General features: G+C 42.6%; 2 protein-coding genes and 1 pseudogene across 2 annotated transcripts; all 3 read left to right on the top strand.

The window, feature by feature from the left end:
- The first annotated feature begins 415 nt into the window (after positions 1-415).
- Positions 416-1,132, top strand: LOC115736803 (dirigent protein 22). Its single transcript, XM_030668670.2, has one exon. It carries the CDS (start codon positions 449-451, stop codon positions 1,010-1,012), a length of 564 nt encoding a protein of 187 aa, XP_030524530.2. The 5' UTR covers positions 416-448; the 3' UTR covers positions 1,013-1,132.
- Positions 1,133-10,192: 9,060 nt separating this feature from the next.
- LOC115736668 lies at positions 10,193-10,920 on the top strand. Its single transcript, XM_030668487.2, has one exon. The coding sequence runs from the start codon at positions 10,337-10,339 to the stop codon at positions 10,727-10,729; it is 393 nt and encodes a 130-aa protein (XP_030524347.1). The 5' UTR covers positions 10,193-10,336; the 3' UTR covers positions 10,730-10,920.
- Positions 10,921-15,196: 4,276 nt separating this feature from the next.
- On the top strand, positions 15,197-17,543 carry LOC115736801 (annotated as a pseudogene).
- Positions 17,544-17,809: the final 266 nt, after the last annotated feature.

Raw genomic sequence — 17,809 nt, forward strand, 5'->3', positions numbered from 1 at the left:
CCGTCGAACTCATTTTTCTGGCTCACTTAGCTGACGCTAATCCAAGGTTTTGTTACAGTATTCATAGTATGTTCCAAAAAGTTGATTTGTTTCAACTCAATGTTAGTGATTCGAAGGTATTTCTTCATTCTCCATGTTTTGTTAGAATATGTCCTTAATTAATTATATTCGATATTAAGTTTATTTTATCAATATCCAACAAAAATTCTAAATAGGTTCATGTATTATTATTAATCAAAATACCGAAATATAAGTTAAAACATATTGTCGGATATCGATGTCATGTTGGAGAAACATGGGAAACTTCACGCGCAAATTTCATGATTGCATCCACGGGGAGTAGGTGGCCAGTCAACTTTCCGCTCCGACTTAACCCGAGACCGAGAGACTCTATATGTGGCGACCCCATTCCGCCGTTCCCTTCACTGGCTAGCTGCACCTCCGCTCCATGGCCGCCCTCATCCCCATCTTCTCTCTCCTCCTCCTCTCCTCCGCCGTCCCGACGCCCGCCTCCGGCTTCGCGACCGCCCTCGACCCGGGCCTCATGGGCCTCGACCTCGGGAAGGAGAAGCTCAGCCACTTTCGCTTCTACTGGCACGACGTCCTGAGCGGCCCCAAGCCCAGCTCCGTCCGCGTCGTGCCTTCTCCGTCCAACGCCTCCGCTACCGGCTTCGGCCTCGTCAACGTGATCGACAACGCCCTGACCCTCCTCCCCGACCCGGGGTCCGAGCTCGTCGGCCGCGCCCAGGGCCTGTACTCGTCGGCGTCCCAGGAGGAGGTGGCGCTGCTGATGATCATGAACTTCGCCTTCGTGTCCGGGAAGTACAACGGCAGCGGCATCACCGTGCTGGGGCGGAACCCGGTGTTCCACAAGGTGCGGGAGATGCCGGTGATCGGCGGCTGCGGGGTGCTCCGGTTTGCCCGCGGGTACGCCCGGGTGACCACCCACACGTTCGACCCGAAGACCGGCAACGCCGTCGTGGAGTACAACGTCTACGTGTTGCACTATTGACATGATGTGATTGTTTACTTTTTGCTTTTCTCTTTTGGGTGGTTACCAGCTTTTCTCCATTTCCATCTTTCGTGGTTTGATAATAATGCAAATAAATCATGACATCCTCTCCACGGGCTACGAGTGATCCCAAGATTAATTCATAAAAAACATGCAAAATTTACCACCTACAATTCCAACCATTTAAGGCTACATTTATTTTCGCAAAATTTAACTGGTTCGACAAAAATAATTACTCAAATCGCTTGAAATAATTAATTAGAGCAGACGATGAAAATATATTTTGGCCATTCATTTTTATAAGTGATTCAAGCAATTATTTTTAGGAGATTTTTTTTTAAAATTATTCATTTTTCACGAAATAAATGCGTCTTAGGTTTAGATAGTATTTCCTTATGCAATATTATGATTGGTAGGCGAAAGTGATTTATTAAGCTCATTCGGACAGATTGTGAGTGGTGAATAAGACCGTATTTGGGTGTGGATCGCAATTTGTCGCATCAATCGGTAATTTGATTTTGTAAATTGATATCAATAATTGTAGGTTTTTTTTTTTTTTTCCAATTGTTAAGCATGTAGAAGGTGCAATGGGCCAACGGGGCCATGGAGAAAGGAAGGGCGTGACGTCCTTTTCTTTTCCTTTTCTTGTGAGACTAGTTACATAACAGCGATGAATATAATTGTTTCAGTCGGTTCTTTTTTAGACGAAGAAATGAATAACTTTTCCATAAACCATACGGGACGGGCAAAATAATAAATTTGTAACGACTCCATATTTGTGTCGTTTCCGTCCGCAAACGTTTGGCCCCTTTTTAACGACATACCGTAAAAGATTCCCTACTTTTTACCTTCCTCGGTAAGATGAGTGAGTAAACATTGAGCATATTGAGTAAAAGTTTTCCAAATAGATGCAATATTTGAAAAAAAAAAAAATCACTTGCTTCAAACGATAGTTAACATATCAAAAAGAGCTGGCCGCCTAAACAGGCTGTGTCTATACATTTGGCTGAAATGTCAACTATTTGAAATCGTCTGATAGGGAACGTCCCTATTGTTCCTTTGGTTGTCCAACTCCGGACGCCTGTAAGTTGTTCGTCAAATTTTGAATCGATCAACATTAATTCCTCCTTGCTGCCCATGGGAGAAGGTTTAGGTAGGAATGATGGGATTGGCACCCATGGCATCTTTTACCCGAAACAATGGGCAATTCTCCAGGAGTCATGCTTTTCCCCTGAATACGATTAATGGATCCGACATCAATAGGAGTAGTTGGTACGATTATTAAGCCGACACAATTATCACATAACACACTCGGTTAATTTTATGCGAAGAAATTTACAGTGCAAGCGCGTCAGGTAGAAGTCAAATTAAGTGCGAAATGAATATGTTTTGACAGAAATACAACTAAACATGAATCTAAATGCAGTCCTTTCATGTGGAGATTAAGTTGTGTTCTCGTACAGTGCACAATTATGTACGACGATTGGTATTGAAGTCTCTCTTTGAATGGGCTGAGGGCTCGTTGAGCGAGGTTGGGCCTCTCTAACCATAGAAATGGCGTCCATGCTCATGCCGGTTAAAATGAGCATTGAAGTATATTCACACTGGCGTTCCATCGTCGTAATGCATGTAAAGCCAATCGTGCAATCTATTGAATTAGACCGACCGTCAAGCAGACTGCCCGCCGAACCAACCCAAGTTGATCTCGAGGGCAAAATGGGGCGAGTTTGGGCCAGCAATTCCCTCTTTGGGCACTAACCATCCACCTGAACCAGCCCTACATCAATCTCCATCTAGACCGAATTCATCTGATACAGTATACTCAACATTTTCTTCTCGTGAACATGCTAGGATTTTTAGATTCCACACTTGATCGTAGCCCGTCAAACACATATATTCTAACTTGCGTGTCAGGGGCGTACACCAGGCAGAAAAGGGTGGATTTGGTCAGATCGAAAATGATCCTACCCAAATTAAATCAACTATATGAAATAAAAATCCTGTGACTCGTACCCGATCCGGATTCATTTTCATAGTTTTTTTTCTCGAAGTTTTTGCCTTGGAAGAATGGACGACTGCGTAAACCGGCTGGTCGAGGAGTGGCCTTAACATCGCCTCTCGCATGTCCCAAAGTGAGTGCTGTGACGCGTAATGGAGAGGGTTATGGAGATCAAGTCACGATGATTGTAGCTGAGCCACAAAGAAGCGACCATAGCGATGGAAGTGGCTGACTAGTGCAACCGCCGCGGAGGGTGGTTGATTGTGGAGAGGCACGGTGGAGCTAAGATGATTGGCTCGTATGGTGGTGGTTTTGGTGGTGGCGCGCAAAGAACGAATCACAGGCGGGTGGCCAGAAACAGTAGTCTTGCCTTATGCAATTCTAAACCTAAATAATCTCTTCTTTGACTCTTTCTTTATTTTTTTCACTTCATTTTTCTTGTTATTTCTAGAAAATATACAAAAATGACAGGTTCGATAGTTACATCAGCATGATTAAGAGTGTTAGTATCGAAAGTACTAGATTTCCTAAAAAATCTAGAGATACAATGTTGTAAAACCATGATATTTTGATCATAAATAGATTATATTCTAATTCCAAAATGTTATCATATTGTAATTTGAATATTAGCATTTCCCCCTTTTCATTATTTTGCTCTCATTGTTCCATTCCGGTATTGCCAAAGGAGACTTGACGACGGGGTGAGGTTCACCCGAGAATCACGACCTAATCGGACCAAAGATTTTTAAGTCTATTATCTTAAATATAACATAACTTTCATTAAAAATACGATCAATGTGGCCATTTTCCCGAGAAAGATAGAAGATTTACGCTGACAATGTGCTCTACTTTCCTACCCTAGTAATTTTCGCATAAGAAAACGAAAATCGAAAAACGTTATCTAGAACAGAAAAACATGTAGCTTATGGGGGAACTTCCACAATTTTATAGGATGCTATGTTGTCAAGGGACGGATTGTCGTTTCATTTAATGAAAAGAAGATAAAAAAGTGGAGGGGCGGGTGAGGCTCATCGCTTCCCGGTCGGCCATAGAATAGACATGGCTCGATATTGGGAGCTCAAATCTAGATTGGAGCCACATAAAATCCAAAGTTAGGTAATGATGTTAAGTGTATCCTTTGTTTAGTTTGTTTGGTATATGATGTTACGTATATGCTTTGTTTGTTAGACCTTTCTTGAAGATTCATGTGGCAATGCAAATGTTAGGTACGGTAAAAGTTTTAAATGGTTCGATTTTTTTCGCATCTCTAGTTGAATTAATATCGGAATAAGTGCACCGGAAATTTCAGAACTTACTAAAAAAGTATACTTAAATTCTAAAACCTGTCAAATCGACGCAATTAAGTGTCTCCACAAATTCCGTCCAATCTGACTAATGAAAATGGTCACGTGGCTTTTTTTTATCACTTTCTTAAGACGTGGCATTAACGTGACATGCATTATTATTTTCTTTTTAAGAGAGAAGCTATGTGGCATCTTCTTCTTCCTTTGAACTCGAGCTCTTCCATAGCCATGAACCTTAGGCGAGCTTGAGTGCCCGCGGCAGCCATAAGCTTCGAGCTCTAGCTTGGACGGCCAACGGCCATATGGTCGCGAGCTTGTCAAGATCCAATATAAAGGTCTTAGAATGAGCATGAGAGAGAGTTTTTGCACCAGGATGAGCATCTCGAGTAAGTTCTCCCCTAGAATTCTTAATGTGTAGAGTTGCTAGGAGATCGAATGTAGGCTCTATTTGTTTCGCGAAAAATAAATAATTTATAAAATATTTTTCTAAAAACGATTACTTATTTCGCTTAAAATAACTAGCCAATAAAAAATATTTTTACTATCAACAATAATTCATGTCTAAATATTTTCGTGAACGATGAAAATATTTTTCGTCCATTCAATTTTATAAGCAATACAAGCTATCGTTTTTACAAAAATAATTTTGAAATAGTTTATTTTGTGCGAAACAAACGGAGCCGTGTGGCGACCGCAATCTTCATGGGGATCATCTCTTCATTTCTATCTCTCGACGACCGCACCAAAATTGATGATCACGTCGTCGAAAAGTTGAGCGCTCGTGGCTTTCTCTTGCGCTTTAGAATTCTTGATTGAAGGAAAGCACATTCAACATGAAGAAGAAGTAGAAGAGGATTAAGAGAGAGCGATGGATACATCACCCAATGGCCGCGGCTGCTGCAAGCTTCGAGCTCGAACATTGGCCAAATCAAGCGCAAGAACAAGAAGAAGAGCGAGCGACTTCGCATCCCTTCTTCTTGGTCATCTTGTAGTGAAGAATAGAAGCCAAAGTCGAGAATTTTCAGGAGGATCTTGATGAAGTGATAATTCCATTTTCGGTGCTGATTTTGGTAGGTGGAAGGAGTGGAGTTGAATGCGAAGAAAGAATTGAGAGATGGGGGTGAACGATTCCACGTTTCGTGCACATTTTACTAGGAAATTGAAACTTATCAATCGAAACAAAATTCATCATTTTTTGAAATCTGAAACGTACCCTTTATACTTTTAAACTTGAAATCTATCTTATCACGGATTCAAGGGCCACGTTCTATTTAGGTCGCACATGTATTTTTAATCGAATGATTGAAGTGAGTCATTACCTTTAATGACTATCATTTGATGTTACAATTTACTGATTACAATTTATATTTAGTCACACGAGTAAATATGAAATATCGATAAAGTAAAAGTCTCAATCATAAATATCGTCCAAAATGGAAGCTCAATGGATCCGATTTCAGATTCTAGATTTTATCTTGAAACCATGCTTACCTCAAGTGAGAGAAGGACGGTAGCTCCTCCTTAATCGCTTCGCTCGCAACCCGCGGCCTTGGAAGAGCTCGAGCCGGAAGGAAGAAGAAGAAGAAGTTGGAGCAAGAAAGAAAATGATGCCACGTCAACCCTCTCTCTTAAAAAAAAAATGCAAAATTCCACATCAGCACCTATGTCAAGAAAGTATTCAAAAAAAAGCCGTCATAATATTTATCGTTAATCAAATTGAACGAAATTAATAAAAGGGTTTGATTGAATTAATTTAATAAATTTTAAGATTTAATTATAATTTTTAAAAATTTTAAAATTTAATTGCACTGTCTATCATGGCATGGTTTATGACTTTTGATGCACAACATCTACACTAAAAAACAACCTTCCGGGGGGTTGGTGTTGATGGCCAAGCTTGGCCGACCGAGGCCACGCGATCTAGGTCTTGCACCTTGTGGGCCCTACATGGTCAGTCAATAATATTCACAAGATATAGTAATCGATGAGTTATGTCTGCCCATGAAAATAGGCCACCATATAAATCTGAGCTCAGCGAATGGTTATCCACATCAATCCCCACGTCAATGACGTAGGATACGAATCAAAAGCTTCCACCTGCCTTTCATGGGTCAGGTGCGTTTCACGAATTGATTGGGGGTCATAGTTGTTACCGACGTTCATGATGACAAAAAAAAAAAAAAAAATCCATCTAAATAATTTTCAATAAAAATGATCGATTTCCAATTATTTGATAGTTTAGGGATGGTGATTTTCTTTGTACCGGAAAAAAAAATAGAAAAATTAGCAAAAAAAATTTTAAACCTGTTATAATTATGTCAATTTAATTCTAATTTTTTTTTTTGCCAATTCAATCGTAGACTTTTTACATTTGTGATAATTTAGTCCTTCAGCTAACTTTAGCCGGTTGATGCTGATGTGGACGTTCGTGCTTATAAGGCCGATTTTAATAATATCTTAATATCTTTCTAATTTTCTAACTTCTTTTTCCTTTTTTTTCCTTTTATTTCTCTTCCTTCTTCTTGTTCCAGTCAATTTTTGGACTTTAGCGACCGGCTAGAGGGTTGACCTCATCGCCATTTGTGAGGGCGAGCCTTGCCCTCGCCGGGTGAGGTTGGGCCTCGCTATGTGCAGGCGAGGCTGAACTCACCCAACAAAGGTGAGGTCGAGCCTTGCGCACGCGATCGATGCCAAACACCAATAATTTCTTTTCGAAATCCTAACCTCACTTCATCATCTCGTTTTCTTTTTCTTCTTTGCCTCCGTTGCATCTCCGTAATGACCTTGCAAGTCGCTCCTTACTCCATCGAGGACAAGGACCTCGACGGGGTGTTAATGGACTCCATGGCAATCTGTCTCTCCTCCAAACCTCGCAAGCTACTCCTAATCAAGTACTCCACTCTAGGCGAGGTCGAGCCTCACTCCGAGACGGCGAGACTCGCCTCGTTAATGGCTGGCGGGGGCGAGCTTCGCTCGAGGTCGGCGAGGTCAGCCTTGTCGGCCCTCCCCCTCGGCCGATCTCCGAGATCTTGGCGACCGGTGGAGGAAGAAGAAGGGAGGGGAAAAAAAGAAGAAAGAAAAAAAAAGAAAAAAATATTAAAAATTGATCGACGTTTATGTCAGCTCCGGCCAACCAAAGTTAGTCAAAATTACTAAGTTGGCATAAATGCAAAAGGGTTACGATTAAATGCACAAAAAAGAAAAATCATTTTCTCCTAATTTAAACTTGTTTTTTTGTTCTAGCAATGAAAAGCATTTTCTGTTGATCGATTAGTTTTTGGTCATTTAAACACCGGAAAGTTAGAAAACAACTTCTAGGAAACAATTTTTTTAAAAACAAGCAGACCTTCAGTATTCAATGGAAATTCATGACCGATACATCTTGCTCTAGATAGAGTCATTGAGATGAACCACACATTGTTCACTGATCTCCATTTGAGACCAAGTAATGTAACAACAATCCCATGACGTTGAGGAATAGGATGAGTCACGGACCGACGGTGCCAAATATATTGCGACTCATATGGTTCGAACATGTCCCACAGTCGAATCCATTGGCAGCTAACATTCCTTAAACTACGCATCCAATCAAAGCAATAATGATTAATCAGTAGACCTTTTCAAAAACTTAGTGCGTCCCTCGTGAATCCTCACCAGAACTATTTGAAAATAGGGTCTCAATCATGCTCCGCCGATTAAGCAAAGTTAGCTTTATGCTCAATTTATGTTGAAATTTTTTTTTTAACAAAGACACGGCTAATTTGGTAATTAGGAAGCATCAAAACAAAAGTCGATGGAAAAAAATAAAAATAAACAAGGACTTCATGTTTATCGTTATTTGTTTTCGCTTGCATCTTATAAATATTCTAGTGGAATAAGGGTAAAAGTACAAAAAAAGTCATAAACCTAACCTATTGCATAAGTGCCAATTTAATTCTAAACATTTCAATTAAACCAATTTAATCATAAATATTTTCATGTTTTGCCTATTGTGTCTAGCCAATTTAGGCTAGATATTACTAACGTGGCACGTCCATCACTGATCTGGATATTTTTTAAGTATTGTTTTCCTTTCCCTTCTCTTCGTGCCGGTGGTCGGTCACCGGCCACAGGCCATGGTTGGCGAGGGCTTGTGTTGACAAGAGCTCTCCTTGCTAGATTTGTTGAGGTCGGCCCTCGCCTAGGCCATGGCGGTAGCCGACGAAGGCCACCCTCGCCATACCCTCGCCCGGGCCATGGTGAGGGTCGGCAGGCCTAGCCCTCGCCCGGGTCACAACAGGTGAGGCCACCTTGGCTTGAACGTGGGTTAGCCTCGCCAAATTTGGCGAGGGGAGCCCTCATCGACGCTCATCCTCATCCGGGCTCGGTAAGGCCGACCCTCGCCATCCATGGACTGTCGCTAGTGGTCGGCAATTGGCCACCAATAAAAAGAAAAAAAGAAAGAAAGAAATTTTTTTTAAAAAATCAAACTTATTATTACTAATTTATAAGACAATGTCAACGTTAGTGCCGGCCGGCCGGAGTCTATGTCAATAATTTTCGACCTAAATTAGTCGAATGGACTGAATTGGTGAAACGTAAAAACGTTTAAGACTAAATCCGTTCTATTGAAAAGCTTATGACTGATTTGGTACTGACCCAATGAGTTTATGATTTTTTTATATCCCCTGATTGGTTATGCTCGCTCACATTATTTATAAACTACTAATCTAGGAAAGTTTTCTGGTTAATGTAGGCGTTGTCTTTGGGATAAAGAAGATAAAAGCGTACCCGCAAAGTGATATACGCCTGGCCACGTGCTGTGGTCCTGTGGATTCGCCAATAGTCGAGCCACTTCCCCAATAATACAACCTTCTCATCGCATTCATATAAAAAACCCACACGTCTCCCTTTTTCAACCTTTCCCAAAATTCCTTCGACCCAAAAAAAAAAAAAAAAAAAAAAAGAAAAGAAAAAACTTGTCCAAAATTCCCCATGACCCCCAAGCTTTTGTCGTATTAGCTGGAATTTTCCCAAGAGTGGGTAAAAGGGCAGAGATTGACGTCGAAGTCTTATCATCACCTCCGATTGTTATCATAAGGTCTCATGTTCCTTACAAATGTAACACCCGAGCCAAAAAGACACGATTAATCTAAAAGCGAAAAATTCGGTCGTCGATCAATTTGTCGACATGAAATATTTTACACGGGATAGCAAATCATTAAGATGTGAATTGACCGGTTATTCACTTATGACACGGCACGAACTCATGATTACGGAGAATACAATGCAGCCTCATTAACATTTGACCGCTACTTTAATGATAAAAGTGTTTTGATTAGTTTGGCATCGGTGTAAAAATTTCATGTACACAGTTCAATTTTCATGGATAGTGAGTTTTTTTTACCTTTTCGATTTTTTTCTTTTTGTGTCCGGAATGATTCGATCTTGTCAACTTATCTTTGTCAATTAAAATGCTCCCATGCGAATTAAATCTAAAAAATATATATTTTTAACCACAAACTAAGTCAATTCTTATCCATTCCAGGTTTATTTGTGTTGACTTGACCAGACCTTGAATTTTAGATTTGCCTCTCATATTACATTTGTATTTCCTAAAGAAAGTAATATGATATGACTAATACAATATTGCTTTCGCTTCAAACGAGACGGGTATGGTCGGCGCGACGTGGCGCTGCGACAGTGGTCATGGGCTCACTGTCAGCAGCGAATCTTGAGCCCGTGGAAAGGAAATCGCACCGTCCCTGATCGCAGATCGCCATGAAAGTGAATCCCCATGAGCTAAGTAAAGCTCTCTTGACCCCCACCTTTCAAACTTGCTAAGTAAAGATTTCAACTTTAATAATCTCTCTCTCTCTCTCTCTCTCTCTCTCTCTCTCTCTCTCCATAAATAGACGCGCCTTCTTCTTGAATCTTCTCGCTAATTGCCGAGAAGAAGTTCTCAATCTCGAACACCATCTCTTCCTCTCTGTCTCTCTCTGTTTCTCTCTGCAGTTCGGAGCTTCTCAGACCCCCTCTCCAATGGCGCGGTACTACGGCAGCAGCAGCTACCGCTTCTACGCGGACCACCTCTCCCTCCCGCCCTTGCACCTCTGCTTCTTCGTCGCCATCCTCTTCCTCGTGCTGGGCTTCTCGTGGTACATCAACTACGAGTCGGTGGTCGAGGACATGATGACCCAGGTCAAGCTCTTCCTCATGCTCTGCCCCGTGGTCCTGCTCCTCCTCGTCCACTTCCTCTCCAACGAGGAGGACCGGAACCGGGTGCCCTTCTTCCTGGCCATGCCGGAGCGGGACTCGCTCCACCGCGCCGGGGGTTCGCCGTGGGGCATCGCGGCGGTGCTGGTGTTCCTGATCTTCATGGTGTCGTACCAGTCCTCGCTGCAAGAGCGCTGGTTCCCTCTCTTGTCTAGGTGATTATGAGTCGAGTTGGAGTATCATTTCCGATCGCCTTCGTGTATTATGAGCGTAATTAGCGAGGAGAGACCAGTTACGCGAGTGTATTTAGCCATGCTTTCTCGGGTCTGATGTTCTTCTAAGTCTCTGTAAATTGTGTTCCAGTTCAGTTTGGGGAGCATAATGATATACTACGAAGTGTGTCTTCCTGAGTTTCTTGCGTTAATTATTCAGTGATCAGCTGAAAGGAGACGCCAAGAAGGGCGATGAATATCAGCTTAACTTACCCGTCTTCACCTTCAACCCCGTCTCTCCTTTCTCGAGCAAAAATTGTGGCCCCCAGGAAACCCCAACGGTTGACATTGTAATATTTGATTTGTTGACCCTAACATTTTTGCTTAGAGGTGATTGTTGGGCAGCCCGGCACCGACCGGAGATCTCGAGCCAGGCCGAGGTCGGAGACGAATTAAGCTTTATTCGTGAGGCCTTGCTCGTTTCGATTGGGTTCGATCGTGATCTTGAGGTTTTGGATTTAGGGGGCATTTGGTCCAGTTTTAAAAATGAGCTTTGAGTAAATGTAAATATCTTTAACTTAGTGAATTTGGGAAAATGTAAATGATGTTTGGTAAACAGTATTTGTAACTTTGAGTTAAGTAATGTTTGAAAAAAAAAAAATTACAAGAGGCTTTTTGGCTGTATATATATATATTCCAAAAAAAAATCAAAATCTTGAAGAAGGGATTAGGCCTTTGGCGAGCCAGATCTAACGTCGGCAGCCGTCGGTCTAGGCCACCCGAGTTGCACAACCCCCGGCGATAGTCGCTTGGGTCGTGCGACCTTAGGTGCAACCTAGGCAGCCGCTCGACCCTCGACGATGAGGCTTGGGGTCGCACGATCCCAAGCTTCGACTCTTGGTTCGTGCGACCTCTAGCGCAACCCAGCCGGCCGTTCCACCCCCGGCGACATGGCCTAAGTTGCGCGATGTCAGGCTTCGTCACCGGGCGTCACACGAATCAGGCGGCCTTTGCCAGCGCTCCGCCGCCCTTCGCTGGCCTTCGTTGTCCCTCGCCAGCTCTTCAATTGCAAGTAGGTTCTGCCATTGAATAATTTGAAGGAGGAGATGAAGAGGTGCAACTGGGGCTCGGCTATTGAAGAAAGAAGATGTGCAATTAGGATTTCGTTTATAAAAGAGGGGCAAAAATGGATTTTCAATAAGATTTTAGAGGCAAAATAGGCAATCAATAAATTTTCATTAATGGAGCCTTCAACATTTCGAAAATATTGCCAAATGCTAGTCTTTATCAGCATTGAGCTTTCAGCTTTTTCAAGACTGACATTTGGCCCAATGTCCCCTGAAAAAACTTATCAAACACCTCAGTATTTTCTCAAGGGAGCTTTGAAAGTCCCTTGAAAATGCTGAACCAAACGCACCTTAAACTTCATGGAAAAAAAAGAAAAAAATGATTGATCAATTTGTAGGTTCACTTTGGGAAAGTTTTAAGAGGCGGACAATACGTCTACACCATGCGTCTTTAAAATCCTTTTTTCACATGGAGAAAATGGGAAGGGAACCGCTTCGTCGTTCTCACGAACCGGACAGAGCACTCTTCACCTTCCATTCTCCCACTAAAATCGGCTGGCTTATGTTAGAAAATTCACTTTCGATTTCGGTGTTCTTTCCCCTTTTGCTTTACTAAAAGCGCGACTTTAACATGTACATGCCGATTGAGTGCTTGACAAATTCTGTAAGATCCCATGGAGGGATCAGAATATCTCCTTCGCATAGCGACCTTAGGGCCACGTCCTTGTTAGTTTTGTTCGGATTCGGCATACTACCTCAACGAAACAGAGCGTAAAAGTGAGAAAGAGAAATCGAGACACAAGATTTATCATGGTTCATCCTTAAACGAGGTTTACATTCAGCAAAAGATTCATTGTAATTAATACCTCGTACATCTTTATTACTTCATTCGATTATAACTAAAAAAAAGTATATATAGTAGTGGCTATTTATGACCCAAACCTAAATTACTAATAAAATATGGGCTCAAATTATTAAAACTCTTTGGCGGCCTGGGAGCAGCTCCCTCATATCCCCACCAGCTTATCGAGGAGATAGACCTCCGTGCTTTCCTATCATCGAACTGTTCACATTAAGGGGCACTTGCACAGACAGCTCGTCCGAAGGACAACCCGAGACCAGCGACATTGTTGGAAAGTCTCGAGTTTCTGAGTGCAAAGTGGCAAGCTGGTGTGCAGTCGGTCCTCACATTAGTCAGCTTGGCCTCGATGAAACCACAGATCAAACCACAAAAAGGAGAAACGTCTCATCAAGATTCTGGGACTCACTTCACTGGTACAACAAAGAGCACCGACGGCAACAACGCAGATGATCAGAACGTTGCACCAGACATTACGACCACCTTTTCGTGTGTGGGATTTACAGCACACCCGGCAAGCAACAACTAAATAGACAGCAAAAAGAGAATCGAGTTTAGCAAGTGTAAATCTCTAATATCCATCCGTAATCTAGGGAAGTTAATATCGGGTTCAGCTCCATAATTGTAGTTGACAACTTAGTGTTAATTCCACAACGAAAGTAAGACCTGAACATCATTGTGATATAGCAACAATATATACTATAAAGATACCTTTTAAACTCACTGGAATATTCAAGTCCTTCTAATTCCTCATTCATAAAAGGTGAAAGTTAGGGGTATCGATTCCCGATCTGGTTCGGTCCCATTCAAAGAATTGGAAATTGATTCCTAGTTTTTGGGATCGGAAATTCGATCGACCGATCCTGTCCGGTTCTTGAGCGGTCTAATGGAATCGGTGGATTATTAATGAGGGTAAGCATCACAAATTTTAATTTCAAAATATAATTGCATTTAAGAAATAAAAAAAATAACTGGTGTATTATTAGGTTGACATTTAAGGAATAAATAAATGAATGAATAAAAAATAATCGATTTGGTCCTGGCGATCCGATCCCTCCGGAACCGGGAATAGGGGTAAGCGATTTCGGGTTCCTTGCGGGCTTCGGGTAAAAACCCGAAACCCGCCCGTTAGAATAGATTCCTTATTTTTTGAAATCGAGCACCTATCTTACATACCTTGAACCTGAAACCTATCCTATCACAGGTTCCAAGATATTTGGGAACCTGCTAATATAACTTCCATTGCATCAAACTAGAAAAGGTAAAGATGAAGATAATGGATCCTAAACCCTGATCATGCGCCACTCTAGTGTAAGAAACATCCAAAGGCGCAGCCAAACTGACAGCAATGTATTCGGGGAGGAGAAAAAGGATGCAGGAAATCAAGAGAATTCACAGATTGGACTGACAGAATGGAGGCACTCAATTTAAATCAGAAACGTAGTGTCCAGAACGTTTTTACAAAAAGAGGAAAAACTTGTACTTTTGAGATGAGATGATAAGTAGCATCAAATTTACGAACATGACTAGTACATAGAAATTCATGATAAAATTGCTTGGCCAAGAGAATGACAGGTTATGATCAAATCTAATGATAAGCTTAATGAAAGGACGAGCAAAATAGAGTTCCCTGCACAAAAGATACAAATACTGTCATAAGATGGGTAATCAAGAACAAAGTAATTCGGATGAAGACTGCAACAAGATCCGTTCATTTCAAAACCAACCATTCAACCCAAAGTCCGCCAATAGAAGATTTTCAGCGTCCCACTTACTCTCAAATGGTATATACAAAAGTTAAAGTTGGATAATCACCAACAAAGCACTTCAGGGTGGGCTACAACATCATATCTTGACTGAATCATCAAAAAGTGAAGATTGCATCAGGTCCAGTTTCGTAGCTTGGCTATTTGTTTCTAGTTAATTCCAAGTTTGGGGGTAAGGTAACAGCATCATATATTGACTGAATCATCTAAATACTAGGGTTTTCCTGATTCCAGCTCCGGTGCCAGTTCCATAGGGAACTAGGAACCGGAACCGGAATCAGTGGTTCCTAGAAAAATAGAACTGAGGACTAGACTCTAGCTCATCGAAACTTGGAAACGGACCAGGAATCAGCGATCAGGTTCTTCGATTTCCGATTCTACCCTGGAACCATGCTCATCCTTAACTGAGAACCAAACCGAAAATTACCGGTTCCAATTTCATCGGACTGGGAACCGGAACACCACCGTTTTGGTCCTCGAGTGTGGGAGATTACTATACTTGCCTATCTAGCAGTCGCTAGTCGAAGCTAACCCGGTGCCATCTCACCGGCTAGAGTTCCCTAAGTTTTCTCTGTATCTTTTTCTTCTCTAGAAAGAGGGAACACAGAGCAAACTTATGTTGAGGGAGAGTCCTCCACTGTACCAGGAGTTCCTTCCCCTTCCCCTGTCTCCCCCCTTTAACGACCTGCTCAGGTCCTATTCTTCTACTTGGTTCAAGTGAACAAAGCAAAGATAAAAATGGGAGGCCGATGAAGTACCGCCACTTTGATTTCCATTCTCCATTCTATCTCTCCATGCTCGCACGCTCTCAAAATTTGCAAATCTTGATCCTTCTGAAGATGGGTTTCTCCATCTCTTAACCCCTCCACGGCCCTTTTCCTCCGTTACTTTCGCATACCGTTTCTGCGATCAATCACTTTCTTTTTGGGTGCTCTGTTTCTTCATATGGGTGTACGAGTTTCGCTATGGGTTGACGTCGCTATCTCTTGGCTTTGCCTCCAAGCGCAGGTCCTGCACTCTCGAGTGGACCTTGTATGCAATTCGAGCGATTCCAAAGCATTGCTAGACTTGATGAGCAACTTTGAGTCGCCGATCGACGGTTGGGGACTCAATGCCTCCGCCAATTGCTGCGACTGGCCGGGCCTGGTCTTCTCTCGGCCTAAGCGACGGTTCCTCCGGTTCGGGCAGAGTTGTGGAGCTTGCCCTCGCGAGCAAGAAGCTTGCGGGCAACCTCTCGGACTCAGTCGGCAAGTTGGATCAGCTGAGATTCCTCAATCTCTCTCACAACCTCCTCGCAAGCACACTCCCTGGATCTCTCCTCCACCTCCCCAATTTGCAGGTCCTCGATCTCAGCTACAATGAATTCTCCGGACAGGTGCCGGCAAGCGCCAATTTGCCCTCGCTAAGCGTTTTCAACATCTTTGAGAACGCTTTCAATGGGTCTCTGCCCGTGTGAATTTGCGCCAACTCGACCCGACTTTGGGTGCTTAATCTGGCTGTCAATTATTTCTCTGACGTTATCCCGCCAGGACTTGGCAATTGTAGCTCCTTGCAGAACCTTTCTCTAGCCATGAATAGTCTCACGGGTGGAATCAGTGAAGATATCTTCACTCTGGGTCAGTTGGTCCAATTAAGCCTTCAGGATAACCTTGCTTTCAGGACCGCTTGGCAGCGGGATCGGTAATCTCACGGAACTAGTTTGGCTAGACATTTCGACAAACGGATTCTCGGGGTCGATCCCGGATGTGTTTCAGAACATGAAGAAGCTGCAGTACTTCATAGCTCAGACCAATGGCTTCACGGGCTCCATCCCGTCTTCCTTGTCCAATTTGCCATCGCTTACGTTTCTCAATTTGAGGCACAACTTGCTGACAGGAAAGATAGTTCTTAATTGTTCAGCATTGAGCAGTCTGGTGTATGTGGATTTAGGTTCCAACAATTTCAGTGGCCCTGTCCCCGAGGATTTGCCCAAGTGCCGGCAGCTGCATAATGTGAACCTTGCACGAAAAAAAGTTCACAACTCCGATACCTCAAAGCTTCAAAAACTTCTCAAGCCTTGTTTACCTGTCGATCTCGAATTCCAGCCTAACGAACCTCTCGTCTGCACTCGGGATCCTTCAGCACTGTGACAATTTGACAGTTTTGGTTCTCACTCTGAATTACTTCGACGAAGAATTGCCTGGCGATACAAGTTTGAGTTTTCCAAAGCTTAAGGTTCTTATCATGGCGAGTGGTCGGCTGAGGGGTTCCATGCCCCAGTGGGAGCGTGGATGCACCCGTTTGCAGTTGCTGGATTTGTCCTGGAACAGTTTGGGTGGACCGATCCCGCCGTGGATCGGCGACTTCCAATCTCTCTTTTATCTGGACTTATCAAACAACTTGTTCGTGGCGAGATCCCCAAAGAGATTACCGGATTGCCTGCCCTCATCCACCGGAATATGTCAATCCTGGAACCTTCTCCTGATTTTCCGCTGGTCTGGATGACAAATATGAACACGACAGGGCTGCAATACCAACAATTTACAAGCTTTCCACCAACCTTGGATCTCGGATGCAACTGTCTCGATGGATCAATCTGGCCCGAGTTCGGGAATTTGAAAAACGTCCATATCTTGGTTCTCAGCAAAAACTTCTTATCAGGTTCGATTCCTGACAGTTTATCCGGAATGACTAGCCTGGAGACTCTTGATCTATCTTACAACAATCTGTCGGGAAGCATACCTTCCTCGTTAGTGCGTCTCAACTTTCTGTCCAAGTTCAGCGTTGCATATAACGATTTGTCCGGGCCGGTTCCTTGCGAAGGCCAATTTTCAACCTTTCCGAATTCGAGTTTCGAAGGAAACAACCTCTGTGGTGATCATTATCCCACCTGCCCAGCGGGTCAAAGTCGTTCTGGATCCGCCGATCGTATTCAAAATCATTATGGATCCGCCGATCATGCCCTGAGCGATAGAAACCTTGGATTGACCATTGGACTTTCAGTCGGAATGGCCGTTGGAATTGCATTGGGAATGACTAGGATCGGTGATTCGTGTTCACGTGTGATAATCAGATTTTGTGCTCGTGTTAAGTCAAGTATGTAAGTTACCCTTTCTTAGCATAGGAAATGACACAGAATAGTTCTTAAATCCAATGTGCAATGTCATCCCGAAACTTTTAGTTCGTTTAATGTTAGTTTTTAAATTATTCCTAAATGTTCAATGTAGTACTCAAACTTTCAATTTGTTCGACGCAGTCTCTTAACTTTTCAACAAAGTCAAACTTAGTAATATGAATGAGTATGCCTAATCATTGCTCATATTTTAGAATATCTTTTTATTTCGATCCTTTTCCTATAGATCAATAGCAAAATATGCTATCTTTTCAATATCATTTTTCCATTTTTGGTCCTTATA

The sequence above is a fragment of the Rhodamnia argentea genome, chromosome 8 (assembly GCF_020921035.1).
Source record: "Rhodamnia argentea isolate NSW1041297 chromosome 8, ASM2092103v1, whole genome shotgun sequence".
In the NCBI taxonomy this organism is placed as follows: domain Eukaryota; kingdom Viridiplantae; phylum Streptophyta; class Magnoliopsida; order Myrtales; family Myrtaceae; genus Rhodamnia; species Rhodamnia argentea.